Source organism: Phoca vitulina, unplaced genomic scaffold (assembly GCF_004348235.1).
Source record: "Phoca vitulina isolate PV1807 unplaced genomic scaffold, GSC_HSeal_1.0 scaffold10, whole genome shotgun sequence".
NCBI classification, from domain to species: Eukaryota; Metazoa; Chordata; class Mammalia; order Carnivora; family Phocidae; genus Phoca; species Phoca vitulina.
Window position 1 is genome coordinate 14,266,573 of NW_022589713.1, and position 18,762 is coordinate 14,285,334.

The 18,762-nt window shown below is 40.1% G+C and overlaps 1 protein-coding gene across 5 annotated transcripts in view; it reads left to right on the forward strand.

Moving 5' to 3' along the window:
* SLC9A9 (solute carrier family 9 member A9) overlaps positions 1-18,762 on the forward strand; it is a 678,420-nt gene that overhangs the window by 441,606 nt on the left and 218,052 nt on the right. For all 5 annotated transcript variants that reach the window (XM_032408521.1, XM_032408519.1, XM_032408520.1 and 2 more), the window contains 2 exons: positions 3,825-3,938; positions 5,748-5,859. In XM_032408521.1, coding sequence (XP_032264412.1) covers positions 3,825-3,938; positions 5,748-5,859 — 226 coding nt within the window. The remainder of the gene's footprint in view (positions 1-3,824; positions 3,939-5,747; positions 5,860-18,762) is intronic.

The following is an 18,762-nucleotide window of genomic DNA, read 5'->3' on the forward strand; positions in this document are numbered from 1 at the left end:
GGCAAAAATGAACTATTGGGACTTCATCAAGATAAAAAGCTTTTGCACAGCAAAAGAAACAGTCCACAAAACCGAAAGACAACCAACAGAATGGGAGAAGATATTTGCAAATGACATATCAGATAAAGGGCTAGTATCCAAAATCTATAAAGAACTTATCAAACTCAACACCCAAAGAACAAATGATCCAATCAAGAAATGGGCAGAAGACATGAACAGACATTTTTTCAAAGAAGATATCCAAATGGCCAACAGACACATGAAAAAGTGCTCAACATCACTTGGCATGAGGGAAATCCAAATCAAAACCTCAATGAGATATCACCTCACACCAGTCAGAATGGCTAAAATTAATAAGTCAGGAAATGACAGATGTTGGCGGGGATGCGGAGAAACGGGAATCCTCCTACACTGTTGGTGGGAATGCAAGCTGGTGCAGCCACTCTGGAAAACAGTATGGAAGTTCCTCAAAAAGTTGAAAATAGAGCTACCATATGATCCAGGAATTGCTCTACTGGGTATTTACCCTAAAGATACAAATGTAGGGATCTGAAGGGGTACGTGCACCCTGATGTTTATAGCAGCAATGTTCACAATAGCCAAACTGTGGAAAGAGCCAAGATGTCCATTGACAGATGAATGGATAAAGATGTGGTATATATATATATATATATATATATATATATATATATATATATATATGATGGAATATTATGCAGCCATCAAAAGGAATGAAACCTTGCCATTTGCAACGACGTGGATGGAACTGGAGGGTATTATGCTGAATGAAATAAGTCAATCAGAGAAAGACATGTATCATATGACCTCACTAATATGAGGAATTCTTAATCTCAGGAAACAAACTGAGGGTTGCTGGAGTCGTGGGGGGTGGGAGGGCTGGGTGATAGACATTGGGGAGGGTATGTGCTATGGTGAGTGCTGTGAATTGTACAAGACTGTTGAATCACAGATCTGTACCTCTGAAGCAAATAATACATTATATGTTAAAAAAAAAAAGAAGAAGATAGCAGGAGGGGAAGAATGAAGGGGGGAAATCGGAGGGGGAGACAAACCATGAGAGACTATGGACTCTGAAAAACAAACTGAGGGTTGTAGAGGGGAGGCAGGTGGGGGGATGGGTTATCCTGGTGATGGGTATTAAAGAGGGCACGTACTGCATGGAGCACTGGGTGTTATATGCAAACAATGCATCATGGAACACTACATCAAAAACTAATGATGTAATGTATGGTGATTAACATAACATAATAAAAAAAAAGGGGGGGAGAATTCCCATCACATCTCAACAACCAATAGAAGAAGAAAAATCTTTTTTTTCCCTTTAACGTGAGGAATAGGTTGAAACTGGGAGGTGGAAGTAGGGGTGGGGTTGGGCAGGGGTCACTGACTTTGCTGCTATCTGAACAAAGTCAAAAGTTGATCACCCACCCTTTTTTTTATAACCCATATTGAGTCAGGTGTTTTGTTTTGTTTTGTTTTGTTAAACTAGTACAGGACTGTGAAGGAATATATATCATTCTAAGTGATAGAAACCTCACCTCCAACAAAAAAAGTGATTTCTTGGTCTTTTTAATTCAATAGTCCAAGGGTAGATTTTGCTTTGGGAGAGGCTGAATACAGGTTGAGCAGCGTTGTCAGGACATGGCTTCTCGTTCAGACCACTGTTTCCCCTGTGATCACAAGATGGCTAGCAGCAGCTCCCTAGCGTGCATCCTACTTTCTCACACTGTGAAAAGATGGGGGTCTTTGTCCCAGCATTTCTTGCCAGGTCTCATTGTATTTCTTTGGCTCTGAATGCACCACACCCATTTCTCAACCAAACATTCTGGCTAGAGAAATGCATTGATTTGAGTGGTTTAGTCCTAAATCATATATTCCAGATCTGAGCTAATGGAGGCTTCAACATGTGAGCTGAGAGTGGGGAAGAAAGTGGACCCCAGAGGGAAATTGGAGTATGATCACCAAGAAGAGGTGGATCTTAGATGGCAAAATGTCCCTTCTACAGTACTTGGGACGGGGGACAGGAGAAGAGACTCTATGAATTTAATCTTGCATGCGTTTTTTAATGTTAAAAACTGGATAGCTGTGCCATAGCTGAATGTTTGTGTCCCTCCCCCGACCAAATTCCTATGGTTGAAGTCCTAACCTCCAATGTGGTGGTATATAGAGGTGGGGCTTTGGGGGGCTGATTAGGTAATGAAGGTGGAGGCTTCATGATGGGATTAGTGCCCTTATTAGAAGAGGCATGAGAGATCTCTGCCATGTGAGGATACAGCAAGCAGACTGCTGTTTGCAAATCAGGAAGAGGATTCTCACCAGAACCTAACTGATTGACATGACCCTTTGATCTTGGACTTCTCTGCTTCCAGAACTATGAGAAATAAATCTCTGTTGTTTTAACCAGCCAGTCTATAGCATTTTGTTATGGTAGGCTGAGCAGATTAAGACAGTAGCCAAATCTCACTTTTTGAAAAAGTAAAGATATGAGGAGGGAGCAAAATGTTCCCCATCCCCTATATTTTCTCGCATGTTTTCAAGTTTTTGTGGTTATTTGGGTGACAGTGTTTGTTAAGATGAGCTGGTCTAGAATGTGAAACAAGTCCTCAGGATAATTAATGATCACTGCCACTGCAGAAAGACCACAGGAGCTATGTCTTTTTTAATCCTTTATTTCTATTACTGGCTTTAAATAATGTTTCTGACAAGACTTTGCTTTTCTTTCTGTCAACTGTCGGTAAGCAGGTATTGGGCATTATTTGTGGGGCTGTAAATACATTACAGGAAAAAATAATGAGTCCTTAAAAAGTCAAGAGAAATGCCTCCAGAGACGTTTACCTAACATGGTGATTTATGTAGGGCTGAGAATGAAGTTTCAGAAACTTCCAAATGAAAATTCTGGAACATAAACTAAAGTCTCTTCCAAATGTGTGTTTGTTGTAGCCCCTGGACACATTTCCCTTTTACTTCTAATCCGGAAGTTAGAGAACGTTTTTCATGCTCAACTTAAATTGTTTAGTTAATGACCTAAGAATAACTCTTGAGAGCATCCCTCTGCATAGCATGTTATTACTCCATTCCTCTGACTGAATTTGATGTATCTATTGTGTTCTCATTGCATAAACTGATCCCTGGGATTAATCATTTTCTTTTTACCAGCTAGAAATTGTAGACATTTAATGGATATACCTACATCAGTCAATTTAATGAGTCTCATTGTCTGGGGTTTGAAGTATACTGATCATTCTAACGTTGAAATATAATTGACATTCATTCTTATTACAAGCTTCCAAGTTTTCCAAGTTTGTCCCTCCTTCCTGCCTGAGGAAGGTAATTTAGCTAAAACTTCTTTTGAAAAGTTTTCAGGGCCTAGGAACTCAACGGCAGCTACTGAGTAATGTCAGAAGAAGCTAAACAGTCTTTGCATCCTTTCCTATGGTATACCTTAAGCAATCACGTAAATTTCTATAACAAGGAATATTCTATCATCCTTGTAGGAATTGTTCCGTGGAGGATCATGCTGGCTGATAGACCCAGGTGTATCTCTAGCAGCCTTGCAGTTGAAAAGGAAGATAGGATGTTGACATGGCTGCCACATCTGTCACTGGGTGGAGAGCCAGGGTAGAGTCAGAGGGCCCGACAGGGTAGTCAGGGGCCCTGTAACCCTCCAGAACTGGAACACAAGGCCAATGGGTGGCCTTCCCAGATACAAGAGGACCATCCACTTACCAAAACAGTTACAAGATATTAAGTGGATTCAAACCTGAGTCATAATTAATGGTTTTTGGTTTCTGTTTTGTTTTCAGTTGTTTGAATTTATGAACTTCTTGGCCGAGAATGTCATCTTCTGTTACATGGGCCTGGCGCTATTCACGTTCCAGAATCATATCTTCAATGCTCTTTTTATACTCGGAGCCTTTGTATCCTTTGAAATACAGAACATGGAGTGATGAGGGAAAAGAGCAAACTACTTACTTTTACTGTTTATTCTGTTAAATTGTTAAAGTAATTTCCTCAAGTTTATTGCAAGGCTCAAATTCATGGCAGATATATAATTTCTAGTAGGAGGGAAAAGATCCTAAGAAATTGGGATCTTTATTAAATGCTTCTGTTTCCAAGATAAGAAATTTGGAAAATACTGAGAGAAATAAAGGGGGAAAACTGAAGGAGAATAGAATACTCAAAAAATGAATATTCAAAATATATTTATTTCCTGAATAGTCAAAGTATGTTCTTAAATTATGAATCATTTACATAAAAATATATCAATCCATTCTTTACAGAGAAATATACTTAATCTGCGTTAGAGTGTATCTGAATATAGTCAGGATTATTAAGCTTTAGAAATATTTCTAAATCTCTTTTCCAGTGAGGACTTTGAAAATAGGATACACAGAGTAAAGATCAGATGAAATTAGCGTTATAGGTGTGATTCCAATGTCTTATGTAAGTGTACATGTGAGTTTATTTTAATAAGATTATCCTTTCCTATAAGTAAAATAACAGATAAAATATAGACCTCCCTTTTATTTATTTATTTTTATGATTTTTTTATTTTTTATTAGAGAGAGAGAGTACAAGCAGGGGGAGCAGCAGGTAGAGGGAGAGGGAGAAGCAGGCTCCCCACTCAACAGGGAGCCCAATGCGGAACTCGATCCCAGGACCCTGGAATCATGACCTGGGCCAAAGGCAGACACTTAACCGACTGAGCCACCCAGGCGCCCCTAGACCTCCCTTTTAATGCAGAGGACTTTTGTAGCTCTAGGCCTGGGGTATAAGCATTCCCCAGTAGGAATGGATGTCTCTCTGATAGGATACTGAGCTGCTATGGATGTCCCCAAGTACAGTCAGCAACTGTTGTCCTCTGGAAAATGGGCAGATGCCCCATCAGATCACAGGCATGTGATCCTGACAGCAAGGAGAGTTGACCCCTCTTCTGTAAGCCCTGTTCCAGTAAGCATCTGCATTTGCCTTCTGCCTCTTTTCACTAAACATTCAACTGAACACTCCAATCTCATCCAAAACCTACATCTTAGATGGAAGCTCCCTCTTCCCACATAACTCCCTCCCATTTGAGGACAAACTAGAATCTACAGACTCTCAGGGAAGGAGTCCTGGGTGACGAAAGGGAAGAGATGACTACCACCAGTATTTTTGTAGATTTTAACCTGTAAATCCTGAACTTTAACAAAATGCTTCCTAAAGGAGTGGTATTATACATTTAGACAGGCAATTCCTGTCAAAATTAAATCCACTAAGAGAAAAAAAGTAAGTGAAGCTTGCCAGATACAGGGAGTATAAACTGATGGAAGGTAAGATGGCAATCATGAGAAGTACATTTATCCTTTCTAAAGTGCTGCTTGAGAAGATAATGCCCCAGCCTCTGAACGGTCTCTGCCTCACATTTTGCAGCAGAGTTGAGCCAAGAGTCAGGCATCAGCAACATAAATGTGATGAGAAAATTTACAGTGATTGAAATGGTACAGGGTTAACAATTCTAAACCAGGTAGATATTCAAAGAAAAGCAGAGTTCTCTGCTATTTCTGGACAAGAATTGACATTTAAAGATGAATTTTGGAAGCAAGTTGGACATACAGGTATTGACATATTTATCCCTGTTTTCTGGGCCATAAAATAGAGAAGCTTAAGAACATAATAGTTAAAGTTCAAGGATTCGCAGCCTCATTGCAGCAATGTTTTCCTCAATGTTTCCCTGTGCTTATCGGTAGCTCGCAATTTTTGTTGCCAGAGCCTGCAACATATATCCCCTCTCCTTCCTCCTGAATCTGGGCCGGAAACAGAAGATCCCCTGGAATTTTCAGCACATGATGATGTTTTCAGGTACGTGAACTATGTTATATGCTAGTACTCCTGTTGTCTCACACTCTTACAGCACGTGGAAAGCAGCCTCAGGAAATGTAGAGATCTCCTGGTCCTCTTAACACATTGCATCTACTACTCTACCCCATCGTACCTAGTACCATGCTGATACTCTAAGTTCTGAGCAACAGTGGGATTTCTTTCCAAGAAGAAAATGAAGCTAAAGGGAATTTTGTTGGAAAATACAGTATCTGCCAGAAACTGGCATAGAATAGGTATTCGACTTTCCCCTGACCTATTCCAGATCAATTTTCATATCAGGGAATTTGCATAGTCATTTCATATATTGTGTACTTGAAGATAAATAGTGTATAAGTGGTGCCATCTTTGTCCAATGTTAAGACTTCTCCCTGGAATCCCTTTCCTTTCCTATGCAAAGCTCCAGGAACTTCCTGTAGTTAACACAAAAGTGAATCATATCTAAGTATGCTCAGTTATTAGTTGAGAAAACGGGTATTAACTGCATACTCACCTAGTGCCAAGAGCAGTTCTAAACACTAGTGGATGTAACTGACAAGTTCTCTGCTCTCAAGAAGCTTATGTTCTACTTGTTTAAACCATACCTGAAAGCTCCTTTGTCCAAAAGAAAATAAACCAAATGAATTTTCTGACCCTGAACTACTCTGGAAATTGTGATTTCTTTCTGTCCAATCAATTTTCCTACCATCAGTCTTGCCTTATTCAGGGGACCTTTTTCCTTACATGCCTTCTATGTATGAATACACTTACTTACACTCAGGGCAGTTCATGGGAATATACGTGAAATTACAATAAACAAACAAACAGACTCAGAATAGAGCAAGCAAATACAATTTGGGGCATGCAGGGGGATATGGAAAAACTGAGGAAACTATCACTTATTAAATATCTACTATTTGCCACTCACTATAGATCCATTCTATGAAGCAGATATTAAACCATTTTTTAGATGGAGAAACTGAGGCTCAGGACCTCAAAGAGGTTATATAACTTGGCCAAGGACAAAAGCATTCCTGAGCCCTGAAGTGGTTCAGGAATTCCCAAAGGTGAGAGGAGATTCCACTTTGAACCCACCCAAGTGTCTCAAAATCCATATTTTCAGAAGTAGTACTAGGAGTAAAAGATTTATTTCACTTTCTGTTGCATTCTAGCCTGTTTTGCACAGTAAAGCATTGGTAGTTTCCAGGTTGAGAATGAGCTATTTAACCAAGTATGAAAAAATGGAGATCCAGAGTTTAAAATTGCCCTTCTGTAGGCTTCTGACAGTGCTTCCCTCCATTTCCAGATACGCTGGAATGAGAGAAAGAGTCATAAAGAGGATAAGTTGAACTGGTAGGTGATCTTTGACTTAGAACAGCAATGAACTTTGGAAATAAGTTGACTTCTATTATGGGAAAACAAAAGGCAAGTTTGATCACTTATAAATAGGAAGTCAGCACTGGGTTGCCCTTTAGCAAGTCATTTCTAGGAGCTAGAAAGCACTTTTCCTTCCTTCCCATCAAAACATCAGTAGTTTTACTCTGGAGAATAAATACTCTGGCTTATTTTTAAAACTTAAGTATTATATTTTAAACAATGCTTTATTTTACAAAGATCCCTTTGAGAAAGGTGTGAGGTTTTGAATAGCCATGTAGGGATATGAAGTGTCTGCCCAAATGGCCACCTGACTTGATGGTTTCTCCAGGGTCTGGCACCTCCTATGTTTGCTTAGCTGTAGGAATTAGAACTATGCTAAAAACTGAGGCCAGCAATACAGTATGTATGGCCAAGGGATGTGAGGATGCCCAGAATTTGATGATATCTTTATGATATTCTAAAGCAGAGAGTCAGCAAACTATGGCCTTTGAACCAAATCTAGCCCAACTTTATTTGTAAATAAAGTTGAAACACAGCTATACCCCTTTGTTTACATATTGTCTTGTCTGTTGTTGCATCACAAAGGCAGAGTTGAGTTGTTTCTACAGAAATCACATGGCCCACAAAACCTAAAATATTTACTATCTGGCCTTGTTCTAAAACCTCATCACATTAAGGGAGTTGATATCTTTAGTTTAATTCAGGAGAATGCCAATCAGTTAGTTCCCATCATCAAAAAGACCATCATGCCAAATTTTCAGGACATCTACTACTATATATGATTATAATCCAGAGAATGACAACCATTGTCTTCCACATTGAGCATCCATGTCATCTGCTAGATATCAGTCACTCATTGTTAGCAGTTCACCAGCTTGACCTCAAGGGTTGCAGTCATCTTGGGCCAAAGTAACCTTCTTTCTATAGATTTGCCTAGATTTTTGTTTTGTATGCTTTTCACATTGAAGTGAATCTGAACAAAAAAGAGATTGGGTTACTTCTATTTTTAATGCCATCTTAATTACAAATTAATAATATTGATGATATTCCCTGACATGGTGGAAAAAACATTGGATTTGCCCCTAAAAAGCTATCTTCTTAGCTTTAAAATGAGGAAATTGCAATGTTATGTGGTTATATAATGGAATCATAGATGCTCAACTCAAAAGTCACTCTAACCTTTCTAAGACCTTTTACGAACAATGTTTTGAGACTCAGATCCAGAGCAAGGTAGAATAGGCATTATTAGTCTCTTTCTACAGATTGAAAAGAGAGAGAGCCAGAATGAGGGAGACATGGAGAGACTGGGTATCTTGCTCACCATCTTACAACCAGTTAGAGAGAAAATGAGACTTGAACCCTAGCCTCTTGACTTTGAATTTAGAGCCTTCTAACCTGCATGACACTACTTCAGATTTACCCTAAGGTCATGAGAATAAAAGTTAAATCAAAACTATGCCCTTCCTAACACAGGCCAACCCCAACATGTATAACATGGCTCTCACACAAACCTGATCCTCGTCCATTTCACAATAAATCAAACATGGGGGTGACACCCCTCCCACATCAGTTCAAGTTCTACACTGCACCTACTGACCCCCATCAGAGTATAGGAAGCATCAGGTGAGTTCACCATGTGCAGTGCAGTATTTTTCTTCAAAAAAGAATGCTCTAGACTCAGCTTTGATTTTCTGCATGAATTCTGTCATATTCTATTTACTCAGGATCTAAAGTTTTAAATGTATTTGCCAGGAAATAAAGAATTTAAAAGGTCAACTTAAGGTAACATAAGCCAGAGAGAAGGTAAAGGAGCAGATCACATAACATATTGTCTAGCATTTTCTGTGGAAACCAGAAGAGAAAGACAGTCCCTTTAAAGAATATTTGCCTTTGGGGATCCTGGATGGCTCAGTAAGTTAAGCATCTGACTTTTGATTTTAGCTCAGGTCTTGATCTCAGGGTTGTGAGTTCAAGCCCCACAGTTCAAGCTGGGCGTGGAGCCCATTTAAATTTTTTTTTTTAATATTTGCTTTAGAATATAGCCTAGTGTTTTTAACTATGCCTAGAATTATGACTTTTAGTAGCCCTCTGGAAGACTCTAGTTGTCCATGCTTCAACAATACATTTATATGGAGCCTTTCTTTACATAGCTCAAAACATTTTTCAGAGTCCTTTGGAGATGGTGAACAATGACCCTTTATCTAAAATGGGAGTATGTAGCTAATAGGATCCAACAGTACATTAAAAAGATTATTCACTATAACCAAGTGGGATTTATTCCTGGGCTGCAGGGGTGGTTCAACATCCACAAATGAATGAACATGATACACCACATTAATAAAAGAAAGGATAAGAACCATATGACCCTCTCCATAAATGCAGAAAAGGTATTTGACAAAATACAGTATCTTTTCTTGATAAAAACCATCCACAATGTAGGGATAGAGGAAACATACCTCAACATCATAAAAGTCATCTATGAAAGACCCACAGCGAATATTATCCTCAATGGGGAAAAACTGAGATTTTCCCCCTAAGGTCAGGAACACAACAGGAATGTCCATTCCCACCACTGTTGTTCAACATAGTACTAGAAGTCCTAGCCTTGGCAATCAAACAACAAAAAGAATTAAAAGGCATCCAAATCAGAAAAGAACAAGTCAAACTTTCGCTCTTCGCAAATGACATGATACTCTAGAAAACCCAAAAGACTCCACCAAACAATTGCTAGAACTGATACAGGAATTCAGCAAAGTCACAAGATATAAAATCAATGCACAGGAGTCTGTTGCATTTATATACACTAACAATGAAGCAGCAGAAAGAGAAATCAAGGAATCAGTCCTATTTACAATTGCACCAAAAACCATAAGATACCTAGGAATAAACCTAACCAAAGAGACAAAAGATCTGTACTCTGAAAACTATAGAACACTTATGAAAAAAATTGAGGAAGACACAAAGAAATGGAAAAACATTACATGCTCACAGATTGGAAGAACAAATATTGTTAAAATGTCTATGCTACCCAAAGCAATCTACACACTCAATGCAATCCCTATCAAAACACCACCAGCATTTTTCACAGAGCTGGAACAAACAATTCCAAAATTTGTATGGAACCAGAAAAGACCCCAAATAGCCAAAGCAATGTTGAAAAAGAAAACCAAAGCTGGAGGCATCACAGTTCCAGACTTCAAGCTAAATTACATCAAGATAGTATGGTACTGGCACAAAAACAGACACATAGATCAGTGGAACAGAATAAAAACCCCAGAAATGGACCCACAACTCTATGGTCAACTAATCTTTGACAAAGCAGGAAAGAATATCCAATGGAAAAAAGACAGTCTCCTCAACAAATGGTGTTGGGAAAATTGGACAGCCACATGCAGAAGAATGAAACTGGACCATTTCCTTACACCACACACAAAGATAAACCCAAAATGGATGAAAGACCTAAATGTAAGACAGGAGTCCATCAAAATCCTAGAGCAGAACACAGGCAGCAACCTTTTTGACCTTGGCCATGGCAACTTCTTGCTAGACACGCCTCCAGAGGCAAGGGAAACAAAAGCAAAAATGAACTATTGGGACTTTATCAAGATAAAAAGCTTCTGCACAGCAAAGGAAACAGTCAACAAAACTAAAAGGCAACCTACAGAATGGGAGAAGATATTCACAAATGACATATCAGATAAAGGGCTAGTATCCAAAATCTATAAAGAACTTATCAAAGTCCACACCCAAAAAACAAATAATCCAGTTAAAAAATGGGCAGAAGACAATAAACAGACATTTCTGCAAAGAAGACATGCAAATGGCTAGCAGACACATGAAAAAATGCTCAACATCACTTAGCATCAGGGAAATACAGATGAAAACCACAATAAGATACCACCTCACACCAGTCAGAATGGCTAAAATTAACAACTCAGGAAATAACAGATGTTGGCGAGGATGCAAAGAGAGGAGAACCCTCTTACACTGCTCGTGGGAATGCAAACTGGTGAAGCCACTCTGGAAAACAGTATGGAGTTTCCTCAAAAAGTTAAAAATAGAACTACCCTATGACCCAGCAATTACACTACTAGGTATTTATCCAAAGGATACAAAAATAGTGATTCAATGGGGAAACTGCAATCCCAATGTTTATAGCAGCAATGACCACAATTGCCAAACTATGAAAAGAGCCCAGATGTCCATTGACAGATGAATGGATAAAGAAGATTTGATATAGATATATATAGATATAGATATATAGATACACACACACACAATGGAATATTACTCAGCCATCGAAAAGAATGAAATCTTATCATTTGTAACTATGTGGATGAAGCTAGAGGGTATTATGCTAAGTGAAATAAGTCAGAGAAAGACACATGACATACGATTTCACTCATATGTGGAATTTAAGAAACAAAGTAGATGAACATAAGGGGAGCGAAGGAAAAATAAAATAAGATAAAAAGAGTGAGGCAAACCATAAGAGACTCTTAACTATAATAAACTGAGGGTTGTGGGTAGGGGGAGTAATTGGGTGATGGCCATTAAGGAGGGCACTTGATGTAATGAGCACTGGGTGTTATATGCAATTGATGAATCACTAAATTCTACCCCTAAGACTAATAATACACTATATGTTAACTAAATTGAATTTAAATTAAACATTTTAAAATAAAACAGGAATATGAACTTATGTACACATTTAGTCATTCACAGTCCTCCAGCTCTTCTTTCAGTGGACATTCATTGACACACTCTTTGGGTAGGTATTTAGGTAAACAAAGACAAAGATACTGGCCTTGCCCTTAAGAGGTTTGCAGCCTATAGAGAGCTTGGCTTTGTGTGGCCTAAACTTGGTTCACTAAGACAGTGCACCTCAGGTGGTTCAAAGTCCAGTCAAATAAGAACTAGAACTTTCTGTCTTGGTCAACTACATCTACCATTTAATAAATCCTTTTCCAACATCTTTACCCTCACCTTATGCATACCCTTTTGGCACTGGGCAGAACAGTTAGCAATGCCTGCCAAACAGAAGTGGATTCACTTGTAAAGCTAACAAGGCTTAAGCCTCAGTCTTCCTCATTCACACGGGCCCCTTCCAAGATCCCTAGAGGGGCCCTACAAGTGTGTTCTGATGGTGTGTAAAGTTGGTAAAAGACATTCTTTGTATTATTTTTCCTAAAGAGGGTGCCCAAGATATATAAATTTCACCTCAAGGTGAAAGTCTTGATCAGTGATCCAGCTGTTTATCACTCATCACCCGCCAGTGAGTGGGACCTGCAGCGAGCCTTGAAAAAGGGGCTTGGAGCTGAGTAGATGATGTTTTTGAGGAAAGCCCACATTGTTCAGGGATGACCCCACCACCCCTGCTGCCACCCGCTTCCCCGGCCTCCACCTTTTGTCACTAGAGCCAATTAAATGGAGTGAAGCAACTGTCAGAACCCAGATTGGGTTTCTCACCTAGCACAGACCTTACCTGATTTATTTTGTATAGACTAGTCATCTACACACACAAAGCCTTGGAATCTGAAAATGAGGAATTGTCTCAAGGTCCGTAGTTGTCTCTCTGCCTTGCAAAGCTTTCAGTAATGCAAATTCTCTTTTTGGTAGCTAGGTTGCTGTTTAGAGTCAATTAGGGGAAGTTTACCCTGAGACATTTTTAAGGCCTTCTTTAAATTCAAGGCCAGGAGTTCGGAACTGCCTTGGTGTATCTTGTGACACCCAGCACAAAGGGCTTAAGAGGAACACTGAGCTCCCCTGAAACTGTTCCTGTTACCCTCGAGCACAGCCCTAGTTAATGCCAGGAGTGAGCTGCCCCGGCCCAGCTCTCAGTTCCCTTGAAACCAAAGAGGCAGAATTCTGTGGTTTAAATTAAAGGAGGAGATGTGCTTCGCACAAATTAGCTTTCCTATTGTTGTGGTGCATATTACAAAGATCAGGCCTCTTGTTTTAATTCAAATCCATGTGCTGCAAGTTTTATTTAATTTAAAACTAAATAAGAGCCGGGAGTTGCTGGAAGGAGGGGAAATGCCAAGCTCAACTGAGCCCTGGCAGCCTTCCTGAGACCGCTGTGACTCGGAGACTGTGTCCTGCTGGGCTACAGAGCCTCTGTGCAGTGCTGCTGTGCTGATCTGAACAGGAGGGAGGCCTGAAAGTGCTTGGGCAAGTTGAAGAAGGCTGACAATATGTCAGAGAACATGCTTCTCCAATTTGTCCATTTCTGCTGTGTTTGGAAGAGACACGGAAACCCTGATGTGTACTATTGCGTAAACTCGAAAGAGTTTTAACCAGGCAAATGTGGCCACAGTGTACAGATATAATATAAAACTTCATCCATGAGCTCATGTTGCCATGAAGACAACAGCACCAGTGTCTCTCGGCTTTGCTGCTAATGTTGTTGTTGCTCATTTGGTTGTCCACCAGCACTCATTCTTAGCCTTCAAATAGCGGCCAGCATCGAAGGATTAAGAGAAAGTCATGGAAGAAAAACTTAAATTAAGAAAAATTTTCCATTAGCATTCATTTTTTTCCCCCCTGGGTGGTGAAAAGACTGCCACTCTTATTTAAGTGTTGGGGAACACTGTGTTCTGCAGCTCACAGAACAGCAGTATTCCTCGGAAGGACAACTTAAGAACCACTGTCGAGTTGTAGGAGACCACCTTTCTCTGTGTCTTTTTGGTGAGGCACCAATCATGCCATGGTCAGAGCCAATTTGAGACTGACTCAAAAGTGGCCTTATCAACTGCAGCCAGGAAGAAAACTAGAGGAATTCATGAAAGTGAAGAGGGAGAGTCATTGTGTCAGCAATGCTTAGGAATCTGTGTTTATTACTGCCCAAGCTAATGGAACTCCAGTTAAGCTACCAGGACTGCCCCACAATTACCAGTCATCACATAAAGGGACACGTCCATGCTTTCTTGATCTTGAACCCAAACCTGTCTTTTAATAAGATATCGGGTAATTCATGTGCACATGAAGGTTTGAGAAGCATGTCCCAGAACATCATCACAATTAACAGTTTTCTGTTCTGAATCTCTTTCTTCAATCTATTCCTCCTACCTCTTCTGTTTTGCCTTAGACCCTCCTAGATGCCAGTCTTGCTTCTTGTTCTTCCATTTGCCATCTGATCAGCATAACAATGTTTACCCAGTTATTGAATTCCTTCCAGTTCCTTAAGCTTGCTGAGGTCTTCCCCCCTATTCACTCAGGCTCTCCCTCTGCTCAAAACTCTGGCCACACCCCCCATCTTCAATTCTTTTATTCAACTAATTCCTTTTCATATCTCAGCTTAGACATCACATCCTGTAGGAAGCCTTGGTAACTCAGGTCTAGGTTGGTCCCCCTCATCTGTTTCCATAGCACCCAATACTTCTCCTCTCCTAGTACCCATCACATTAGACTATGAATTTTGGCTTGCCTGCCTCATTCCCTTCTAGACTGGGTGCTTTGTAAGCCCATATACAGATCTGTTCGGTTTACTCTGTACCTCAGCACTCAGCACATTCAGTGAAACTGAGTATCCTTCCACAAGTAATTGGTGGATGAATAAGCAAATGAATGAACAACCTACAACATTTTCTACCCAACTAGAATTGCACATTTCACTAAAATGACCACTTAAGGGCTATCCATTCCTGTTTTGTGAGCCCTGGGAACTTCTAATCCCAGAATTGGTCCCATAGGCACCTCTCAGACCAAACTTTCCTGGTTCCACAGATGGGAGCTAAGCAACGATAACTCTAAGGAAAGAGATCAACAAATAAAACCTTTCATGTTTTAAATGAAAGAAAATATATTTCACCTACTCACTTCTGGCTAAAAAACCCTTCTCTGAGTGTTGATAACAGTACACATTGTTAATACTTCCTGAAAGTACCATTTGGATCTAAGAATATTTTTCAAATCTCTGTTTAATTTGTGTTGGAGGGATGTGTTCGTTTTTCAATCAAAAACCTAAGATCTCATTAAAAACCCTGGGACTTTTATATCAGTCAGATGAATTGAATCAAGATCAGGCTACCTCTAACTTCAGCTCGGAAAAAGATTTCTTTAAATGTACATACAAGGGTTATTTGAGAGTCTGAGCCCTCTAGGCAACAAGTTCTTTCTTACCTTTCCTCTTCCCTTGTTCATAATTCCAGAGAGAGACAGCCTGGATGATGCCATCATATTTTCAAGCATTTCTTGCCAGGCCTAACCCCTTTGCAGCCCCCTCACCCAGAGTCCACTGTTCCCTCACCCACCCATACTATATATCCTTCCTGCCCTGGGCACATCTTGTGCAATTAATTAGGCCACTATCTCTTCCTTACCACTACAAGGCCACTAACTAGCTAATACAGCACAGGCTCAGAACGTTTTCTTCATTAGAGGAGATGAATTTCTACTGAACCCTCATCTCTCACTGTGGCCTGGGGTAGGCATTAATGAGCAAAGTGGACAACTGGAGTAGATCTTCTGAGGTCTTCAAATGGGACAGAGTTAACCAGCTTATGCAGGAAATGTATCAAGTAGTCACAGAAAAAGTCACCTTAAATAATGAATAACCATGAGCACCATTGCTGTGACAAAAGTAGACAGGCATAGTAGGTCCATGTGAATGGCAGATCCCATTAAGTCCTCACAGTGTCAAATGCTGAGAAAAGTGTATGTGGTTATGATAAATTCAGAACATTTGAGAACTAGCTTAGAACTGTGGTCAGTCCCATAGAGTTGTTTTCTCCTATTACTAGGTCAAAACATTATCATTCTGCACTTTGCTCCAAAATAAATTTACAATAAAAATTATTAGCTCTTGCATTTTTATTATTATAATTTTTTTAAAGATTTTATTTATTTGACAGAGACACAGAGAGAGCAGGAACACAAACAGGGGGAGTGGGAGAGGGAGAAGCAGGGTCCCCGCTGAGCGGGGAGCCCAATGCGGGGCTCAATCCCAGGACGCTGGGATCATGACCTGAGCCGAAGGCAGACGCTTAATGACTGAGCCACCCAGGTGCCCCTAGCTCTTGCATTTTTAAGCAACAAATTAGATTCTGCTATTTGGCACACCACAATATTTTCTAAATATAAACTGTTTTGGTGCAGTGCAATGAGCTCAGGCTTTCAAGCTGGCTCAGCCACATGGAGCTATGTGATTAACCCTCCCCAAATCTCAGCTCCCTTGACTGTAAAATGGGGATAATCATACTTACCTTAGATGGTCAGTGTTGAAAACCACTAGAAAATATATATAAAGTGCCTGGCACTGGACTGCCGCCTAAGAAACACTCAACGGATGGGAATTTCTATCACTTTCTTTAACCACCACAGATGAGACAGCCATTAGGGCTTCACAGAGACATGATTCATATAAACTCACAACTGCTGTCCGGAAAACCTCCTATCAGAGACTGGGGTTTTCATTCCAAAAAAGGTTTGACTATCAAATCACTGCCAAGGACACTCTCTGAGGCCAGTGCGGAAGCGTTAGTGACATGCCCATGGAAAACAAGACCCGATGCCCCTCTTTTCCTTCATTTAAGGACAATCATTGACATTCTCCTCTTCATTCTAACAGTATTGCACTAAATACATAAATCAAAATGTTATAACTCAAAGTACCAGTTTTTGTGAGCAAAATATACTGGACCCCCCTCTGGGACAAATTGACCCATGCAAAATGTCACAATCAACTTAGACATTTATTGAGTGTGAGAAAGTGGCAAGATCTTGTAGATAACCCAATCATCCTATCTAGTGAGACAGTGGAGCCAACAACAGCATGCCGGCTTCTCAAAGACACTGAGTAATGAAAGGAGACAATCCAGAACGCTTGTCACCTCTCCCTGTTTCTTTCTTTCTTTTTTTTTTTTTTAAGATTTTATTTACTTATTTGACAGAGAAAGAAAGAGAGAGCACAAGCAGGGGGAGCAGCAGGCAGAGAGAGAGGGTGAAGCAGGCTCACCACTGAGCAGGGAGCCCCATGCAGGACTCTATCCCAGGACCCTGAAATCATGACCTGAGCCGAAGGCAGACGCTTCACTGACTGAGCCACCCAGGCGCCCCACCTCTCCCTGTTTCAAGGATAAGGTCCTAGGATCCAGGAACAGAAATAATTTTATCATTTAATTCAGGAACTTCCTGTGTACATTTCAGTTTTTCAGGATGTCCAGAATGTCAGAAATATCACAAATATCTGATTGATAATTTTAACCAAATTAAACTGTCCATTGAGGCAAACAAATAGACTACATTATTTTTCCCTATTTTCTGCCTGAATTTGCTTACTAACTACTTGCTTGTTTTGGCATTATGTAGACATAACCTTAGAAAACTATCAACACACATGAACAGAGTTCAAAAAAAATAAGTCTATGCCAGGCACCAATCCCTCTAATTCTGCCCTCAGGTGCTGTGGAAAGAGTTTAAAAGAAGTCAATAAGATTGACTCAAGTAAGTTATATGTGCAAATGAGCAAGAAGCAATTACTTTTAAAAATGCCTGTGCTAAATTTCCATACCGCAATTAGGTAATTTAGGAATTTTCAGCAGTAGTTCTGATATACTGGGGAGGTGCAAATGCTGTTCAGGCAACCAGGTCCTTCACAGGCAGACCAAACCTCTATGAATAGGGCTGGGTCTCAGCCCCACTGCCCAGCCTCCCCCTGATTTTGCCTGGAAGGCTCTTTCTTCCAAAAGCACCAGGAACTATTTTAGAGATCTGGTTCCACATGAGGGAAGAAGTAGACACAAGGACAGGTGCCCTGCCTATGAATGACAACCTTGCCCTCCCTTTACAGGATCCTCCGTCCCACTCACCACCCACTTCCCTTAGTGCCTGAAGAGTGTCACCGGACTTTCCTGGAGTTGTTTTTTAAATTCCACAAGTAAACATGAGAGCATGCATGTTAACAAGTATTTTTAAATGTATGCCGTTTAGGAGGATTGTGTGCTATCCTTTCTCAACAGATTTCTTCCTTCTGATTGTCTTCAAGTTTTTTTCCTGGCAGGAAGCTAATTTTGGCTGCACAAGGAAATGGGAGTTTTGACTGGAGAGTCTAAAACAGGTCATTTTAGATTAGGATAGACTGATCCTGAGAAAGGGAGAAAGAGAGAAGGAAGAAAGGAGAGAGAGCTAGATAGAGATGGTGCAGAATGAGTAGGGGAGGGGAAGCAAAAGGCAAAATATGTATTTCAAAATGTTGCCTCTAATTGTTCTTCTGCCCAGGAGAAGGGAAGAAAATTTTCTTCTTTGCATTTTTCCTTAAAACTCAAACTTAAGATAACCATGATTTTTTAAAATATTTGTTATGAGTTAAATATTCAATAGGGGGAATGAAACAGATTGAATAACCAGCCATAGCATTTACTATGTAACCTTGGCCACTCCATCCCTCCCAGCCCCTATTTGCTCTCCTGTTAAAAAAGTATTTTGTGATTCTACAGGGACCTGTAGGGGAGAGAGAGGTCGGGGAGGTGGAGGTAAAGAGCTTTAGGACATAGAGAACTTTAGGATAAGCACAGAAACTCCCAAAATTCA